Source organism: Gorilla gorilla, chromosome 9 (genome assembly GCF_029281585.2).
Source record: "Gorilla gorilla gorilla isolate KB3781 chromosome 9, NHGRI_mGorGor1-v2.1_pri, whole genome shotgun sequence".
Taxonomy (NCBI): Eukaryota; Metazoa; Chordata; class Mammalia; order Primates; family Hominidae; genus Gorilla; species Gorilla gorilla.
The window spans coordinates 53,442,909-53,461,934 of NC_073233.2; the positions used below are offsets into that span (position 1 = coordinate 53,442,909).

At 39.5% G+C, this 19,026-nt stretch overlaps 1 protein-coding gene across 4 annotated transcripts in view; it reads left to right on the plus strand.

Annotated features, from left to right (window-relative positions):
- The window catches only part of CSTPP1 (centriolar satellite-associated tubulin polyglutamylase complex regulator 1), a 236,679-nt gene that overhangs the window by 125,153 nt on the left and 92,500 nt on the right, over positions 1-19,026 (plus strand). For all 4 annotated transcript variants that reach the window (XM_004051039.3, XM_031016392.2, XM_063711118.1 and 1 more), the window contains one exon: positions 852-982. In XM_004051039.3, the coding sequence (XP_004051087.2) occupies positions 852-982 (131 nt within the window). The remainder of the gene's footprint in view (positions 1-851; positions 983-19,026) is intronic.

Sequence of the window (19,026 nt, forward strand, 5' to 3'; positions counted from 1 at the left end):
CTTTGGCACATGGGATTTGTCTCTGGGGTTATTGTCAGAGAGATATATAAAACCACCCCAAACTGGAACAGCCACTCCAGTTATGTCCCCATAGCCATGTCATCCTTATGGCAGCTGGTATAGGCCAGGGAGAGTACAGAAAGAATATCTTTTTTCTTTTTTTTTTTTTTTTTGAGACTGAGTCTCACTCTGTTGATCAGGCTGGAGTGCAGTGGCATGATCTCGGCTCACTGCAACCTCCACCTCCCAGGTTCAAGTGATTCTCCTGCCTCAGCCTCCCGAGTAGCTGGAATGACAGGTGCACGCCACCATGCCCAGCTAATTTTTGTATTTTTAGTAGAGACAGGGTTTCACCATGTTGGCCAGGCTGGTCTCCAACTCCTGACCTCAAGTGATCCACCCACCTTGGCCTCCCAAAGTGCTGGGATTACAGGCGTGACCCACTGCGCCCAGCCCAGAAATAATATCTTTAAGGAAACCTAATTCCAAATGCAGTAGAGGGAAAAGTATTCTCCAAAAAGAAAGATATGAGTGCCAGTGTCATCCAGTTAGAGGCTAAAAGGCTTTCCTCCATATGCGATGCTCTAATGACTGATTCAGATGTCCTCTGTGTGTACCTGTGGAAGGTGGGAAGCACTCAGAGGAACTGGCCTCCAAGAGTTTTCAGAAAGATATGGTTATATGAAGAGACTTCCCCATAGAAGGACTAGGTCTAATCTAGAGTTCAGAGTTTTGTTGGGGAGAACAATTCCCCATTTTTGGCAGTGGTTCTCTCTGGTCTCAATTTTTCATTCTGATTCCAGCCTTCTGGATTCCATCTAACAATGATTTCTTGACTTTTCTCTTTGCAGTTTTAACAGTGTATGCCAGGGAACACACATTCTCTTTCGAGAATTCAGCTTCGTCCAAGCCACCCCCCACAATAGGGTATCATTTTTACGGGCCTTCTGGAGATGCTTCCGAACTGTGGGCAAAAATGGCGGTAAGTCTTCCCAAATTCTTTTTCCTTCCTTCCTTCCTCCTTCCTTCCTTCTTCTCTCTCTCTTTCTTTCTCTCTCTTTTCCTCTCTCTCTCTTTCAAACTTTTTCTTTTGTTCCTGTAAATATTGTTTGAATGCATGCTATTCAAGGCATTTAGAATACCTCACTTTTGAGGAGTTGTCTGGTTTATGTCAAAGATATTACTATTACCACTACCATCACTAATGGTACCTATTAAGAGCCAAGTGTAGCTCTTTACATGTAGTAACTCATTTATCTTTACAAGGGCTCTCTGTGGTAGATACCATAATCCCCATTTTGTAACTAATGAAACTGAGGATCAGAGAGGTTAAGTAACTTGGCGAGGTTACATAGTAAATTCTGGGCCCAGATTTACACCCAGGCAGTCTGACTTCACAGCCCTTGCTCTTGGCAGATATTAAAATGCCATGCAGTAAATACAAGGAATAATGTGAATATGAAGAAAGAAACTCCTGAATGGGGGTGGGATGGGGATACTGTTGTTAGAGAAGGGAGAGAAAAGTGGAGTAGAGAAGGTTCTCCTTAGAACTGACTGTTTGATCTAAGCTGGGAAGGAAGAGTAGGAATCATTCACATGGATAAAGGAGAGAAGGGCATCCTAGGTAGAACATAGGCTGAAGCACAAAAGAACCTAGAATACTTACATAACAGATCAGAATGTCTAGAGTTTGTGTGGAGTTTATGAAGGAGGTTAGGGGAGATGAGACTGTAAAGGAATAATGGAGCTGCTGAAAGATCATTTTTTAGCCATAAAAAATAAATTGGGCCAGGCACAGTGGCTCAGCCTGTAATCCCAGCACTTTGGGATGCCAAGCCAGGTGGATCACTTGAGGTCAGGGGTTTGAAACCAGCCTGTCCAACATGGTGAAACCCCGTCTCTACTAAAAATACAAAAATTAGCCAGGTGTGGTGGTACACTCCTATAATCCCAGCTATTCAGGAGGCTGAGGAACGAAAATGGTTTGAATCCTGGGGGACAGAGGTTGCTGTGAGCCGAGATCATGCCACTGCTCTCCAGCCTGGACGACAGAGCAAGACTCTGCCTCAAAAAAAAAAAAAAAAAAAGAAAAAGAAAAGAAAAGAAATTGGGGCTGGATGTGGTGGCTCACACCTGTAATCCCAGCATTTTGGGAGCCCAAGGTGGGAGGATCACTTGAGCCCAGGAGTTTGAGACCAACCTGGGCAACATACTGAGACTTCGTCTCTACAAAAAAATAAACAAAATTAGCCAGGTGTGGTGGCACATACCTGTAGTCACAGCTACTTGGGAGGCTGAGGTGGGAGGATCACTTGAGCTGAGGGAGGTTGAGGCTACAGTGAGTCATGATTATGCCACTGACTCTAGCCTAGGTGACAGCGAGATCCTGCTTCAAAAAACAAACAAACAAACAAACAAAAAAGTTAAATTTTATTCTCTGGGTATTATTTGAAGGCTTTTTTTTTTTTTTAAAGACCCTGTTGCAGCCGGGCACGGTGACTCACGCCTGTAATCTCAGCACTTTGGGAGGCCGAGGCGGGCAGATCACAAGGTCAGGAGATCGAGGCCATCCTGGCTAACATGGTGAAACCCCATCTCTACTAAAAAATACAAAAAAATTAGCCGGGTGTGGTGGCGTGCGCCTGTAGTCCCAGCTACCCGGGAGGCTGAGGCAGGAGAATGGTGTGAACCCAGGAGGTGGAGCTTGCAGTGATCCGAGATCGCACTACTGCACTCCAGCCTGAGCGACAGAGCAATACTCCGTCTCAAAAAAAAAAAAAAAAAAAAGACCCTGTTGCCCAGGCTGGAGTGCAGTGGCGTGATCATATGATCATAGTTCACTATAACCTTGAGCTTCCAGGCTCAAGTGATCTTCCTAACTCAGCCTCCCAACTAGCTAGGACTACAGGTACATGCCCACCATACCTAGCTAATTTTAAATTTTTTTGTAGAGACAGGGTTTTGCTGTGTGGCCCAGGCTGGTCTCAAACTCCTGGGCTCAAGGTCTCAGCCTCCCAAAGCACTGGGATTACAGATGTGAGCCACCATGCCCTATCTTATTTGAAGGCTTTTAGATAGGAGAGTGGTGTGGTGATATCTGAGCTCTAGAAAGATCATTCAAAAGGCAGTGTAGAAGATGGCCTAGACTGGAGACAAGGAACATAGAAGTCTGGTAGTAGTTGAGTGAGAGATTAGAGCCAACACTAAGGCAGTATGGAGACGGAAGGGGCACTTTCAGAGATAGAATCCATAGGATTTGGTGATTGGATTTGGCATTAAGATGAGAGAGAAGACCGTGGTAATTTCCAAGCTTTTGGCTTGGGCCACTGGGTAAGAATATTTTTTAAAAGCCTTCAAGTAATAGCCACAGAATAAATTTCAATTTTTTTTTTTTTTTTGGAGACAGGGTTTTACTCTGTCACCCAGGCAGGAATACAATGACACAATCTCAGCTCACTGCAGCCTCGACCTTCCAAGCTCAGGTGATCCTCCCACCTCAAGTAGCTGGGAATATATTTGTGCACTACCATGTGTGGCTAATTTTTCTATTTTTTATAGAGTTGGGGTTTCACTATGTTATCCAGGCTGGTCTCAAACTCCTGGGCTCAAGCCACTCGTCCACCTCAGCCTCCCAAAGTGCTGGGGTTATAGGCGTGGGCTACCATGCCTGGTCTCCTACTTTCATATTATGTGTTTTCATAAATACCTTTAAGACAATTTCTTGCTTGCTTGCTTTTCTTTTTCTTTCTTCTTTCTTGCCTTCCTTCCTTCGTTCCTTCCTTCCTTCCTTCCCCTCCCTCCCTCCCTTCCTTCCTTCTTTCCCCTCCCTCCCTCCCTCCCTTCCTTCATCCCTTCCTACCTTCCTTCCTTCCTTCCTTCCTTCCTTCCTTCCCCTCCCTCCCTCCCTCCCTTCCTTCCTCCCTCCCTCCCTTCCTTCCTCCCTTCCTTCCTTCCTTCCTCCTCTCTTCTCCCTCTCCTCCCTTCCCCTCCCCTCCCCACTGAGGTTATAGTCAGTGAATAGGTAGTCTCCCTGCTTTTGAATTTATGAGGTTCCCCACCATGCTCTAATCAATGCTACTGCTACGAAACTGTAACTTTTCTAAATAGCTACTAAATATATAGCTATTAAACTGTTATATATAGTTACTAAATCTTTTCTAAAACTTTTCCACCCAATATCTTATTAGTTCCACTGCCCTAAGAAATAGGTAAAGTGGGTATTATTGTGCCCATTTTGTAAATAATGAAATTGTGTAACTTGCAGAAAGATTTCATGGTGGATTAGTAGCAAAGCTAGAAATAGAACCCAGATTTACTAATATGCTGATGTGCTATTTCTACTATTTTTACTTCAATCATTGCCTCTTTGACATATAACTCTGGAGATCATGCATCTCCATTACAGTATTATGAAAGAAGTACTTAGTGTACTGAGGATCGTATCATTTCCCTTACAGAATAAATGCACTAATAGGCAAAAACCAATGGGGACTCAATTTTAAGTTAAGTAATTCAGAAAAACTATTCCATTGGTCTCTGTGTAAACAAAACTGGGAACTGTGAGTATATAGGTAAAGCTCGTGCTATGTTATCAGAGGTTATCTTTCCCAGTCCCTTACTCAGTCAGCAAATATTTGTTTTAGACCACCTAGTACAGTCGTCTCTCAGTCTATGCAGGGATTGGTTCCAGTACCCCTGTTTATACCAAAGTCCACGCATAATCAAGGCCTACATTAGTCCTGTGGAACTCTCATATGTGAAAAGTCAATCTTCCGTATACAGGGCTTCATACCCCTAGAATAGTGTATTTTCGATCCATATTTGGTTGAAAAAAATCCACCTAAAAGTGTGGACCTGCACAGCTGAAACCTGTGTTGTTCAAGGGTCAGCTGTATATTGAAGAATATGGCTAGAGCTAGTTTCTGTGATAGAGCATATGGAGATAACTATGGAAAACAGTCTTCAGATAGCCTTAACTTTTTTCCTGATGTAGAAGTGGGGCCTCTTCAAGAATGTATTTACTATCACGAGGGATTCATATAGCATTTGGACTCTTAGCAGATGTGGGTTTCTTTATCTTTCTAATAGCAGCTGCCAGTGACTCATCCAGCTGCTAAGAATAAGCAGCTCCAAATTCCCCCAGTTTCTCCTTGTGCCATAAACAAGACCTAGATTTTATGCTGGCTGTTTATTGTTATGCTTCTTAATCAGACAGCCTCAGATTTCTTAGACTAAATGCAACATCTGTGTCTAGGTGTTCCTAAAATAATTGGTTAAGTAGCTTTAATATATTCTCAGCTTTTTCTAGGAAACTCCAGAACATCTTTCTAAACCAGAATGTGTCAATCTCCAATTTTAATCCAGAATTAGTGAAAACTCTTGGAGGCAAGGTTCTAAAGGAAAGGATTTATTAAGCCCCATTTTATCAATTATAATGCCAGGTACCTACCTACTCAGCGGAACTCCTACTGCATTGTTCTTCTGCAGATAACTTCCTTAGAATGTCATGTGCATACTTTAGCATTATCAAGTGGAAAGTAACTCTTCTGGGAGGTAGCAAAAGAAGAGCATAACATATCTAAAAATGAAGCCACCTGTAGAACTCTAAGGACCTGGTCCCTTTTGACAAAAAATATTTTATTCCAGTTTTTAGCAAGTACAGGAGTATGATATCTTTTCTGCATGACTGAGTACTGATGCTAATTATCTTGTCCAAATTTTAGATAATCTCATGAAGACTGTAACAAACCTCTTGGTATCTAAGCAACTTTAGACTCTTGGAAGCAAAAGTTATATTAGAATTTTAAAAGCCTTTAAAATTACACTTCTCACTTTGCTAATTTGTTCTGTATAGGAATATTAATCTGAATTTTCTAAGTCTGGCAAAGATTGATATTCTCTTAATGTAAATCTTTACTTCTGTTTAGGGATATCGGCTCAAAAGTGCCTTCTCCAAGTTTATTTTCAATTAGAATTTAATTTTCAATATATACATATATACACATACATACATATATGTATTTCATTTGATAAAATAATGACAGGTACTTCCTCTTCTATCTGTGAAGAAGTATCTACTAAGGGAATTGCCCTCTTGCCACTAACAATGAGAAAATCAGCATATCTGAAACAACAGTTTTCAGACATTGGGCAATAGGCAGTGGGGGCTGTGGATTCTGAGAGCCAATTTCCAAGCAACAGTATAGGGAGAGAGATTGTCAAAGAGCTTAGCAGTGTTATTGAGTTGAGGAGGCAGAGACTGGGGTTTAGGGAGGCTGGAGCAGCCAGAATTTACAGGTCAGAATCCAAGAGAGGAAGAAGTTGTTCAGTGAGCTCCAGAATCTTTGGCTACAAATTCTGCATATGTGTGGGCTGGAAAAAGAACCACCAGAAAACAGTGGGCCAAACAATTTCTGGAGTATACAAGGGGCTAAGGATAATTCAAACTTCTACCAGCCATAGGGAAGAGACCTCAAAACACACCGGGCACTGGGTAGAGTTCTCAACAGTTTAAAAGCAAAAAGGATTAAATTGATCCGCAAGTAATTTAATGCTATATAAGAACAAAATTCAATAATCTTTAAAGGAATTTAACAAAATCCAGCATTCAGCAATGCAAAATTCACAAAGTCTGACATCCAATTCAAAATTACCAGACAGGCCAGGCATGGTGGCTCATGCCTACAATCCCAGGACTTTGGGAGGCCAAGGCAAGTGGATCACTTGAGCCCAGGAGTTCATGACCAGCTTGGGCAACAGGGCAAAACCCTGTCTCTACAAAAAATTTAAAAAATTAGCCAGGTGTGACACCTTTGGTCCCAGCTACTCAGATGGCTGAGGCAGGAGGATTGCTTGAGCCTGGAAAGTTGAGGCTGCAGTGAGCTGTGATCGCACCACTGCACTCAAGCCTGGGCAATAGAGTAAGACCCTGTCTCAAAAACAAAACAAAACAAAATAAAATTACCAGACATTAAAAGAAGCAGGAAAATACAGCTCATAACCAGGAGAAAAATTAATCAATAGAAACACAGATCCAGAAATGACAGAGATGTTGGAATTAACTAACAAGGACCTTAAAATAGTTATTTTAAATCATATAAATATGCTTAAGTATGTAAAGAAAACATGAATATGATTAGGAGATTAGTGGAAGATATTAAAAAGATCCAAATGGAATTTCTAGACATGAAAAATACAATATAGTGAAAATGATATAATAGCAATTAACATTTATTAAGTGCTTCTATGTAGATTATCTCATTTTTCTTCACAACAACCCTATGTGTTAGGTAGATGCTATTATTTCCTTTGCATAGAAAATGAAACAGATTTAGAATGTTAAATAACTTGCTGTAGGTCACACACCCAGTCAATGAAAAAGCCATTGCCAGGAGAAGCCATGAAGTCTGACTCCAGGCTGTATTATTGCTTCAGCGTGTTATGCATCAACACTGCATGACAGGCTGGAAATACAAATGAGTAAGTGACAATACTTGCCCTCAAGGAGCTCTTATTCTAGGAGAAGAAACAGTAGCATAGGAACCAACCCAAATGCCCATCAATGATAGACTAGATAAAGAAAATGTGGAACATATACACCACGGAATACTATGCAGCCATAAAAAGGAACGAGATCATGTCCTTTGCAGGGACATGGATGAAGCTGGAAGCCATCATCCTCAGCAAACTAACACAGGAACAGAAAACCAAACACTGCATGTTCTCACTAATAAGTGGGAGTTGAACAATGAGAACACGATGGACACAGGGAGGAGAACATCACACACCACGTCCTGTTGGGGGGCTGGGGGGTGAAGGAAGGGAAGTTAGAGGACAGGTCAATAGGTGCAGCAAACCACCATGGTACGCGTATACCTATGTAACAAGCCTGCACATTCTGTACATGTATCCCATTTTTTTTAGAAGAAATAAAATAAACTAGATTCTTAATTCAACCCCGCCCCGTCTCCGCCAAAAAAAACCTGAGTGGTGTAGAAATAGTCTCCATAGAGTACAGGTGATTTTTAGAGCCACGCATAAGATTCCATAATAGCACAAGGGAGAAAATAGTCAATTCTATAGAAGCGGGTGAAGGCTATAAAGGAGCAAAGACAGTTGGGATGGATCTTGGAGCAGTAGAAAGCTGTTAAGCAAATAAGGAATACGTTCTAAAAACAGGGAACACGATTTCTGGAAGTGTGATAACATGAAACAACATGGTTCCTTTGGAAAGTGGTAAGAAGTCATTGTGGCCAGTATTTAACACATAATAATTTAACACATGTAAACGCAAAATGTTTACATGTATTCATTCATTTAATCCACACAATAAACATATGAGTTGATATGATTACTATCCTGTTTTATATGTTAAGAAACAGAGTCCGCTGGGCGCGGTGACTCATGCCTGTAATCCCAGCACTTTGAGAGCCTGAGGCAGGTAGATCCTTGAGGTCAGAAGTTTGCGACCAGCCTGGCCAACATGGTGAAATCCCTTCTTTACTAAAAATACAAAAATTAGCTGGGTGTGGTGGTACATGCCTGTAGTCCCAGCTACTCAGGAGGCTAAAGCAGGAGAATCGCTTGAGTCTGGGAGGTGGAGGTTGCAGTGAGCCAAGATCATGCCACTGCACTCCAGCCTAGGCAACAGAGCGAGACTCTGTCTCGAAAAAAAAAAAAAGAAAAGAAAAAGAATCAGAAACTGAGAGTCAGAGAATTAAGTAACTCACACAAGGCCACAGTGTTTATAAGTAGCACAGCTCATATTCCAACCTACATCTTCACAAAGTTCACATTTTCACATTCTTTCTCTTTTCTTTTCTTTTTTTTTTTTTTTTTGTTTGAGACTGAGTCTCACTCTGTTGCCCACTCACTGCAACCTCTGCCTCCTGGGCCCAAGCAATCCTCCCACCTCAGCCTCCCTAGTAGCTGGGAATACAAGCACATACCACCACACCCAGCTAATTTTTGTATTTTTTGTAGAGATGGGGTTTCACCATGTTGCCTAGGCTGGTCTCAAACTCCTGGGCTCAAGCAGTCCACCCGCCTCAGCCTCCCAAAGTGCTGATTACAGGTGTGAGCCACCACTCTCAAGCCCACAAAGTCCACATTCTTAACAACTCTGCTGTGCATGCTACCCCAGGTTACGAAGGGCTTTGTGTGCACTAAAAAGTATAAGAATGATACAATGGACTTTGGGGACCCGGGGAAAGGATGGGTTGGGGGGTGAGGGATAAAGGACTACAAATTGGGTTCATTGTTACTGCTTGGGTAATGGGTGCAACAAAATCTCACAAATCGCCACTAAAGAACCTACTCATGTAAACCAGATACCACTGGTTCCCCCAAAAACCTATGAAAATAAAAAGTTTCTCCTGAAGTTAGTAGAATCTTCTCCATTTGTGTGGTATTTTCACATGTAACACAGACAAAAGCATGGAAAATGTAAGGCAGGTAAAAGTGAAAGCATAGACCCGTTAGGAGACTATTACAATATAACAGAAATGACCATGAAAATGAAGAGCTATTGAAGAAGTTGGTTTGACAGGATTTGCTGATTCACTGGGTGAGGGATGTGGCAGAGAAAGAGTCAAGAATGAATGCCAGAATGTAAAGTATGGCCAGTTTTATCCCTCTCTTGCTTTTTTCCTTTCCTTTTTTTTTTCTTTCATCTTTTATGTTTCACTCTGAATTCACAGTGGTTTTGTGTTCATATTTATTCATTCGACAAACATTTATGTATCAGTTGTTGGTGATAAAGCAGTGACTGGGACAGACAGAAATTATTATTCTTGTCAACTTTGCTGTATGATCAGAAAATTGACAAAAATCCCTGCTTTTATAGAGCTTACATTCTAGGAATCAGGGAATTGCAGTGGGTCTATCTGAGTATGTGATAAAAATCTGTTAGTTTTTCTAAAATATCTAATGTTTATGGTGGACAAAGTGATGTCAAGGGAAAATGCAGACACTTTAGGCTGAAATGAAGATGTTGGTCTGACTTCTTTGTGTAATTGCCTTGAACTTCACTTGATTTTGCTTGTCACTAATCCTCATCTTCACCAGTAAAAATCATTCAGTGAGGATTAATAGCGCTTTACTACAGGAGTAGGTGGCTGTCTTTGAATTATTAAAGAGCAATTGTTGCTTCTGTAATGTTTTAAACAAACAAGAACCGTTCCATGTGGTCTCATCAGTGATGTGGGCCCTACCAGCCAATTATCTTCACCTGCTCCAGCCAGTGCATCTCCTCTTCTCATTTTCTCCCGGAAACCAGATGCAGACAATCAACAAGAATTTCAGTGCCTGTTTCCTAGCTCCCGTTTTGTTTATTTCTCCTCAGTTCCTAATTTTCCCTTTGTTTTTCATGTTTATTTCCTTCTTCAAAATCATTTCTCCAGGGAGAAAATTGACAATTGATGGCCCCTCAAATCATTCACCTCTGTACCTCCAATAACTTTAATCTTTCCCCCTGTTTAATGTTCTCTTTTTTTTCAATGTTGGTTATTTGGGGCTCTTACGCAAGCATTCCTGGAATGCTTTTGTCACTATCTTCTCTCCCACATGAAGCTCCTCAACCCTCCATACATAATACCTGTAGGTTTTAGTTTTAAAGGTCAGGTCCTTAAAGAAGCCTTCTCTGTGACTCCCTTCCTTATCTGAATTGGGTCCTTCCATTATAATTTTTCAGATTATCCTCTGATTTTTAGTCATATCATTTATTACAGTTTCTGACTCAGTATTTACTTGAATGACTCTTAATGTCCATCTCCCTTATTAAAATTATAAACTTTATGAGTACAGGAACCTTGTTTGTTTTGCCAGTAATTATATCCCCAGCACCTAATACAGGTGAATGATTTTTTTGTTATATAATATGAAGGCTTACCTTTTCCCAGTAATGATACAGAAGATAGATTATTGAATGGATTATATTATCATTCATTTTATCAGAGGATAGGTTAGTTTTTAAAATCTGCTTTACACTAACTTTTCTATATTGTATAGGAACTTCTGATTTAAATTAATAATAGCTACCCCTTATTGAGCAAATGCTATATGCCAGGTACTAAACTTCATGTTTAAAGTGCTCCACTAAAAACCAGCCTAATCAAAGCTATACTATACTAAATAACACCTAATTAAAATAATACTCAGTATTCCAAAATAAGGATTTGAAAGATTTAGATCATGATCTGTAATCAAACTTTAAACACTGGTGAATAGTACATCCATTCCTTCTTTTGTATTCTGGGTTTTTGCCTTCACTCCATGAAAGGTATCACAAACTAGTAGTTGGCTAACTACACATGCCTTGGCCTACAGATGTGTCTTCTTTTGACTTTCAGTGTTAAAAATACTTAGATTCAATTAGATGCCAATGTTTCACATAAAAGTCTCAATTTCAGTTTCACTTGAAGAATGGAAAATCCTCCCAGCACCCTGCCCACATTCCTGCAGGGAGACAGTTCACCAGGGCAGAGATGCAGCTGCTCCCTTTAGACAGGGCATGTGGTCTCAGATTTACCACCAACCCAAGCTGCCCTGCTTCACCTGCTGACATTCCCTGAGCGTCTGTAGGCATTGGAGTTTGCTACCATTGCTAGAGCTTCTTGGTCCATTTATAATCATCAAAAGGTAAAGTTTCACTCTTAATTCAGTCAGGAGCTTTTTCCTCAACTATTAATAGATTCTCTTTCTCTTTTCTCCTTGATATCTCCATGATCACATAAAATTTTAGAATTAGAAGGGACCTTAGAAATTATTTCATCTTGAAACTAGGTCTTAAATATATATATATGGTTTTTCTTATTATTGTGGTAAAATATATAACAAAATTTACCATTTACCACTTTTTAATTTGAGAAATCTTTTTTATGGCGATAAAACCTATATAACAAAACTTACCACTTTAACCATTTTTAAGTGTACAGTTCCGTGGCATTAAGTACATTCACAGTGTTGTGCAACCATTATTACCCTCCATCTCCAAAACTCTTTGTCTTGCAAAACCAAAACTCAGTAGCCATTAAACAATGACTCCCATTTCTCTCCTCCTCCTCCAGTCCCTAGAAACCACCATTCTACTTTCTGTATCTATGTATTTGACTATTCTAGATACATCAGATAAGTGTGTACAATATCTGTCCTTTTGTGTCTCACTTATGTAACTTAGCATGATGTTTTCAAAGTGCATCCGTGTTGTAATATGTATCTGAATTTCATTCCTTTTTATGGCTGAATAATATTCCATTGTATGTATATACCACATTTTGTTTATTCATTCACCTGTTGATGGCCACTTGGGTTGTTTCTACATTTTTGCTGTTGTAAACAATGCTGCTATGAATGTAAGTGTACAAATATCTTTCTAGTCCCTGCTTTCCATTACTTTGGGCACATAACTAGAAGTGGGATTACTATACCATACAGTAATTTTATGTTTAGTTTTTTGAGGAACTGCTGTAAAGTTTTCTACAGCAGGTGTATCATTTTACATTCTCACCAGCAATGCGTAAGGGTTCCAGTTTCTCCACATCCCCAATAATGCTTGTTGCTATTTTCTTTTTTTCTGATAATAGCCATCCTAAAGAATGTGAAGTGGTATCTCATGGTTTTGATTTGCATTTCCTTAATGACAAATGATGTTGAGTGTCTTTTAATATGCTTATTAGCCATTTTATATCTTCTCTAGAGGAGTATCTATTCAAGCCCTTTGCCCTTTTTGAATCAGGCTGTTTTGTCGTTGAATTGTAGGAGTTCTTCATGTATTCTGGATATTCATTCCTTATCAGGTATATGATTTGCAAATTTTTTTTCTGTTCTGTAGGTCATCTTTTCACTTTTTTTTTTATCATATCCTCTGATGTACAAAAGTTCTTAATTTCGATGAAGTCCAATTTATCTGTTTTTCTTTTGTCCTCTGTGTTTTTGGTGTTATATCTAGGAAATCGTTTACAAATCCAGTGTCATGGAGATTTCCCCTATGTTTTCTTCTAAGAAATTTCTAGTTTTAGCTCATAAATTTAGGTATTTGATCAATTTTGAGTTAATTTTTATGTAAGGTATTAGGTAAGGGTCCAACTTCATTCTTTTGCATGTGCATATTCAGTTTTCCCAACACCATTTATTGAAAAGACTGTCCGTTCTCCCCTTGAATGGTACCCTTTGCACCCTTGTCAAAAGTCAAATGACCATATATATGAGGATTTTTGTTTCTGGGATTTACATTCTCTTTTGTTGGTTTGCCTGTCCTTATGATTACTGTGGCTTTGTAATAAGTTGGGGGTTTTTTTGTTTTGTTTGTTTGTTTGTTTGGTTTGTTTGTTTTGAGATAGAGTCTCACTCTGTTGCCCAGGCTGGAGTGCAGTGGCACGATCTCAGCTCACCGCAACCTCCACCTCCCGGATTCAAGCGATTCTCCTGCTTCAGCCTCCTGTGTAGCTGGGATTACAGGCACATGCTACCACACCCACTAATTTTTGTATTTTTAGTAGAGACGGGGTTTCATCATGTTGGTCAGGCTAGTCTTGAACTCCTGACCTTGTGATCCACCTGCTTCGGCTTCCCAAAGTGCTGGGATTACAGGCTTCAGCCACCACACCCAGCCTTGTAATAAGTTTTAAAATCAAGAAGTGTGAGTCATCCAACTTTGTTCTTCTTCAAGGTTGTTTTGGCTATTCTTGGTCCTTTCAAAGATATTTTATGAATGGTTTTTTCTTTTAAAAAATACCATTGGAATACCATTGGAGTTTTGATAGGATTGCAGTGAATCTATAGATCACTTTCGGTGGTAGTATCACCTTGACAATATTAAGTCATTTAATCTATGAACATAGGATGTGTTTCCATTTATTTAGGTCATCTTCAGTTTCTTTCAGCAATTTTTTTTTTAAGAGAAAGTGTCTTGCTCTGTTGCCCTGGCTGGAGTGCAGTGGCACAATCATAGCTAATTGTAGCCTTGAACTCCTGGGCTCAAGCAATCCTCCCACCTCTGCCATCAAGCCCAGCTAATTTTTTATTTCTTTTAGAGATGAGGTCTCACTCTGTTGCCCAGACTGGTCTCAAACTCCTGGCCTCAAGCAATCTTCCTGCCTCTGCCTTCCAAAGCAGAGGGGTTGCAGGCATGAGCTACCACGCCCAGCCTCTTTCAGCGATGTTTTGTAGTTTTCAAGTATACAAGTCTGTCACCTCCTTGGTTAAATTTATTCCTAAGTATTTTATTCTTTTCATGCTATTGTAAATGGAATTTTCTTAGTTTCCTTTTCATATTTTTCATTGTTAATTTATAAAAATATAATTGATTATTATTATTATTTTTTTTTTGAGACAAAGTCTCACTCTGTCGCCCAGGCTAGAGTGTAGTGGCGTGATCTCGGTTCACTGCAACCTCCGCCACCCGGGTTCGAGCAATTCACCTGCTTCAGCCTCCCAAATAGCTGAGATTACAGGGACATGCCACCACCCCAGCGTGTAATTGATTTTTGTATCTTGATTTTGTATGCTGCATCTTTGCTGAATTCATTTATTAGGTCTAACAGTTGTGTGTGTGTGTGTGTGTGTGTAATCTTTAGGGCTTTCTGCATATAAGATCATATCATCTGTGAACAGAGGTTATTTTATTTCTTTCTTTCTAATTTGGATGCCTTGTGGGTTTTTTTCGTTTTTTTTTTTTGTTTGTTTGTTTGTTTTTTCCTTAATTGCTCCGGCTAGAACTTCCTGTGCTATGATGAATAGAAGTAGTGAAAGCAGGCATCTTTGTCTTTTTCCTGATCTTAGGGGAAAAGTTTTTCAGTACAGCAGGTCCTCAAATAACATAATTGCATTATAACATTGATGAGGAAAAAAAAATTGATTCCCAGCTGGGGCCACTGTGTGAAATTTGCACATTCTCCCCATGTCTGCATGGATTTTCTCTGGGTACTCCAGTTTTCTACCACAGATGTATGTGTTGGGTTCATTGGTGTGACTAAATGGTCCCAGTGTGAGTGAATGTTGGTGTGTGTGTGTGCTCCCCGAGATGGAATGATGTCCTGTCCAGGGCTATCCACCTTGTGTCCCAGGCTTCCAGGATAGGCTCTGGCCACCTGCAACCCTAAGCTGGAATAAGCAGGTTGGAAAATGAATGAATACAAATTATTATCAAATACAAATTATTATCAAATACAAATTTATAAAGTAGATGATAATCATACAACTGCACAACAATAAGCGATGCGGTATGAAAGCGTTCAGCTAGCCCACCATATTTGTGATTGTTTTTTAATTCATGGTCGGAGGAGGTGCTCCTTAAATTTTTCTATTTGCAAACATCTATTCCTTTATTTAATCCACCACCACTACAACTGTCGTCATTCAGCGATTCACCAAAAATTGGGTAATCTTACTTGTTGTTATTAACCTTTCTTAAATGTATGTATAGCCCACATTTATTTCAATGTTTAATATTAGAGGTGTGTGGGGTCTTTATTTAGAAGTTGGGTGATTATTTGTGACCTGAAATATGCCATAGGAACTTAACTGTTGTTTATGTCGATTAGCCTATGATGAAATTGGTTTTATTATACCTTGTTTCACTTAAAGTCAGTTTCCAAGAACCTATTGATGAGGTTGAGGACTTTTATTTGGTTTTAAGGTAAAAGTGTGCCAAAAAATTGAGATTCATACAGATAAGTAGCTTCAAACACTAATAGATTTGTTTTTAACATTTTGACTGATCTTTTTTTAGCTTTATTAATGTTCAGAAAGGGAGTGATAGTAAATTTGTGTTTCAAAGCTGAGTTGCTCACATTCCTAATTAATGAGTAATCACTCTGGAGAAATCAACAAATTTTCTCAGCTAGTTTAAAAATTTTATTGTTTGGAGAAAAATAAATGTATATTATAACATCATATATAAGTTGTTCAATGGTATTATTTCTTGAAAAGATCAGATAACTCAAAGGCTAGTACAACTGAACTGTGTCTGCCCCCCAAATTCCCATGTTGAAGCCATACCTCCAACGTGACTATATTTGAAGAAATTCCTCCTGTAAGGAGGAAATTAAGGTTAAGAGAGGTGATAAGGGTAGGGCTTCATCAGATAGGAAGGATTAGTATCCTTGCAAGAAGAGACACCGGAACTGATGTCCCTGTAAGAGGAGATACCAGATAGCTGCCCATGCCTCTCCACGTGAGGACGCAGTGAGAAGGCAGCTGTCTGCAAACCAAGGAGAGAGGCTTTACTAGACACCAACTCTGCTGGCACCTTGATCTTAGACTTCCAGTCCCCAGAACTGTGAGAAAATTAATTTCTGCTGTTTAAGTCGCTCAGTCTATGGTATTTGTTACGGCAGCCCAGACAGACTAACACAGAGGTCTTCTTTTTAACTCACAGTTTCAGCACAGAAAGATTCATTTTATTTTGCATGTTGAGTCCAACACCTGTTTTGATTTATCATTAACATTTTATCTGAAGTTGTGAGTATGGCCGTGTTGTGACCCTGCGTTATCAAATTGAGCCATCTAATTTATTTCCACATTGATAAACTTATATTCAATGGATTTTAGTTTAAGGTAGAAATAATGGTAATTACTTTTTTTTTTTTTAACTGTTGTCCTCATACCTGCCTTATGTCAATCAGGAAACTTTAGTATAAAAGAATAAATTTTGATACAACTGCTTACATCCCTGCAAATAACCCAGAAAGATCTGCAGCTTAAAGGTTTTGTCCTAATAAAACTGACAGCCTGTATCAATCTGTATGTTATTCAATGTAATATTTTTTAAAACGTAAATGTTAATTTTGAAAACTGCATGTGTAATTTTGGCCAGGCACAGTGGCTTATGCCTGTAATCCCAGTACTTTGAGAGGCTGAGGTGGGCAGATCATTTGAGGCCAGGAGTTCAAGACCAACCTGGCCAACATGGTGAAACCCTGTCTCTATTAAAAACACAAAAATTAGTGAAGCACGGTGGTGTGCGCCTGTAATTCCAGCTACTCAGGAGGCTGAGGTGGGAGAATTGTTTGAACCTAGGAGGCAGAGGTTGCAGTGAGCCAAGATCATGCCACTGCACTCCAATATGGGTGACAGAGCAAGACTCCATCTCAAAAAAAAGAAAAGAAAACTTCTTGTATAATTTTAACTGCTAGTGCTTATCTACACAATATTTTTGGCTGCCTTCTCTTTTATATGATCCTCTACTCCTTGAATTTTTTTCTGCCATTGCCTTTCCAGTCACCGTACAAATATGACTACCTTATACTACTTTGTTAGTATCTTAACACTTAAAGACTTCCATTTTATAATTATCAAGCATTTTATAAAATAATAAATTTACTTTGCATTTGCTTCCATACCCAGATCATATAAGTAAAAGGAGAGCTTGACAACATCTGTCTTCTCATCCAGTATAAAGATTTTATGTAATCTCAGCTTTCATGCCACTATAGTCCTGGATTAAAAAGAAAATAAAAAGACCAGAGCAGATAATAATTTCCTAATCAGTGGCACATTTACAGTTGCAAATATATATATATATTTGTGGAGTAGGAGAAATTCCACAAATGAGTTAACCTATGAGCACAGGTTGATAGTGTGTGTATATTAAAATTTACTGTGTAACATATTTAGTGTACATTTTGTTTTTCTTATAGACTTTAAATAAAAGTATGTTTTTAATAAGAATTGAAATTAAACTTTTATAGAAACTTCTAAGTGCCTCTGCAAAATTCTAAGCTTCTGTGGAACATGGTTTGAAAACTACTGATCTACTTCAACCCTTCCCCATTGTGTATATATAAAAATCAAAGCCAAGGTCTCCTAGTCACTTGGTAGGACCTGTAAAACCAAGACTAAATTCAGGTCTTCTGGTTGTCAGTCAAATGTTCTAGCCATTATCATGCTCTGCTGCTAAATGAACATATATACATTTTGTGTCATTTAGTCTCTGAGATGAATGTATGATTTTCTAGCCCAAAACGTAATTGTAGTAGTTAAGGCATAAGAATGCATTGCCCATGTGATTTTATTTCTTCTTTCATTGTTTTACAGATGAAGGTAAAGTAGCTACAAGTTCTTTAATTTTAAGTTCCATTTTACCTATCTTCAGGAGAAAAAATAGTTACTCCACCTGGTTTAAAATTTAAAAATAATAATTCTTATTAGAGAGGGACGTATAATACTTGTTTATTGGATATTTCATGCTTTGAAGGACATAATAAGCAGATTTTGGAAGTTCTTTGAAAATACAAGAGTTTTTTGTTGTTGTTGTTGTTGTTTATTTTATTATTATTATTATTATTATTTTGAGACAGAGTCTCACTCTGTAGCCCAGGCTGGAGTGCAGTGGCACGATCTCACTCACTGCTACCTCCTCCTCCTGGGTCCTGGTTCCAGCAATTCTCCTGCCTCAGCCTCCCAAATAGCTGGGATTACCGGCATGTGCCACCATGCCCAGCTAATTTTTGTGTTTTTAGTAGAGACGGGGGTTTCACCATGTTGGCCAGGCTGGTCTTGAACTCCTGACCTCATGATCCACCCGCCTTGGCCTCCCAAAGTGCTGGGATTACAGGCATGAGCCACCGCACCTGGCCGTTGTTGTTTTTTAATTTTAAAGTTAGGCTGAAGTGAGACTGTAACACACAACGTTGAAGTGAGACTGTAACACACAACGTTATTAAACCCATTCTCTAAAGTAGATCTGCCAAGCCAGGCACAGTGCACATGCCTGTAATCTCACTTGAGCCCAGGAGCCCAGGAGTTGGAGAACATAAGTGCACTATGAATGTGCCTGTAAATACCCACTGATCTGCAGCCTGGGCAACAGAGTGAGACACCATCTCAAACAAGGTGGGTGGATGGATGGGGGGGGGGAGACGGGGGGGGAGAGAGAGAGGGAGAGGGAGAGGGAGAGAGAGAGAGAGAGAGAGAGACAGAGAGAGAGAGAGAGAGAGAGAGACAGAGAGAGAGAGAGAGATATGGAGATATGATACATAGATGTACCAGAAAGTGAATGATACCTCTTAGGCTTCTGAAATCTCTTGC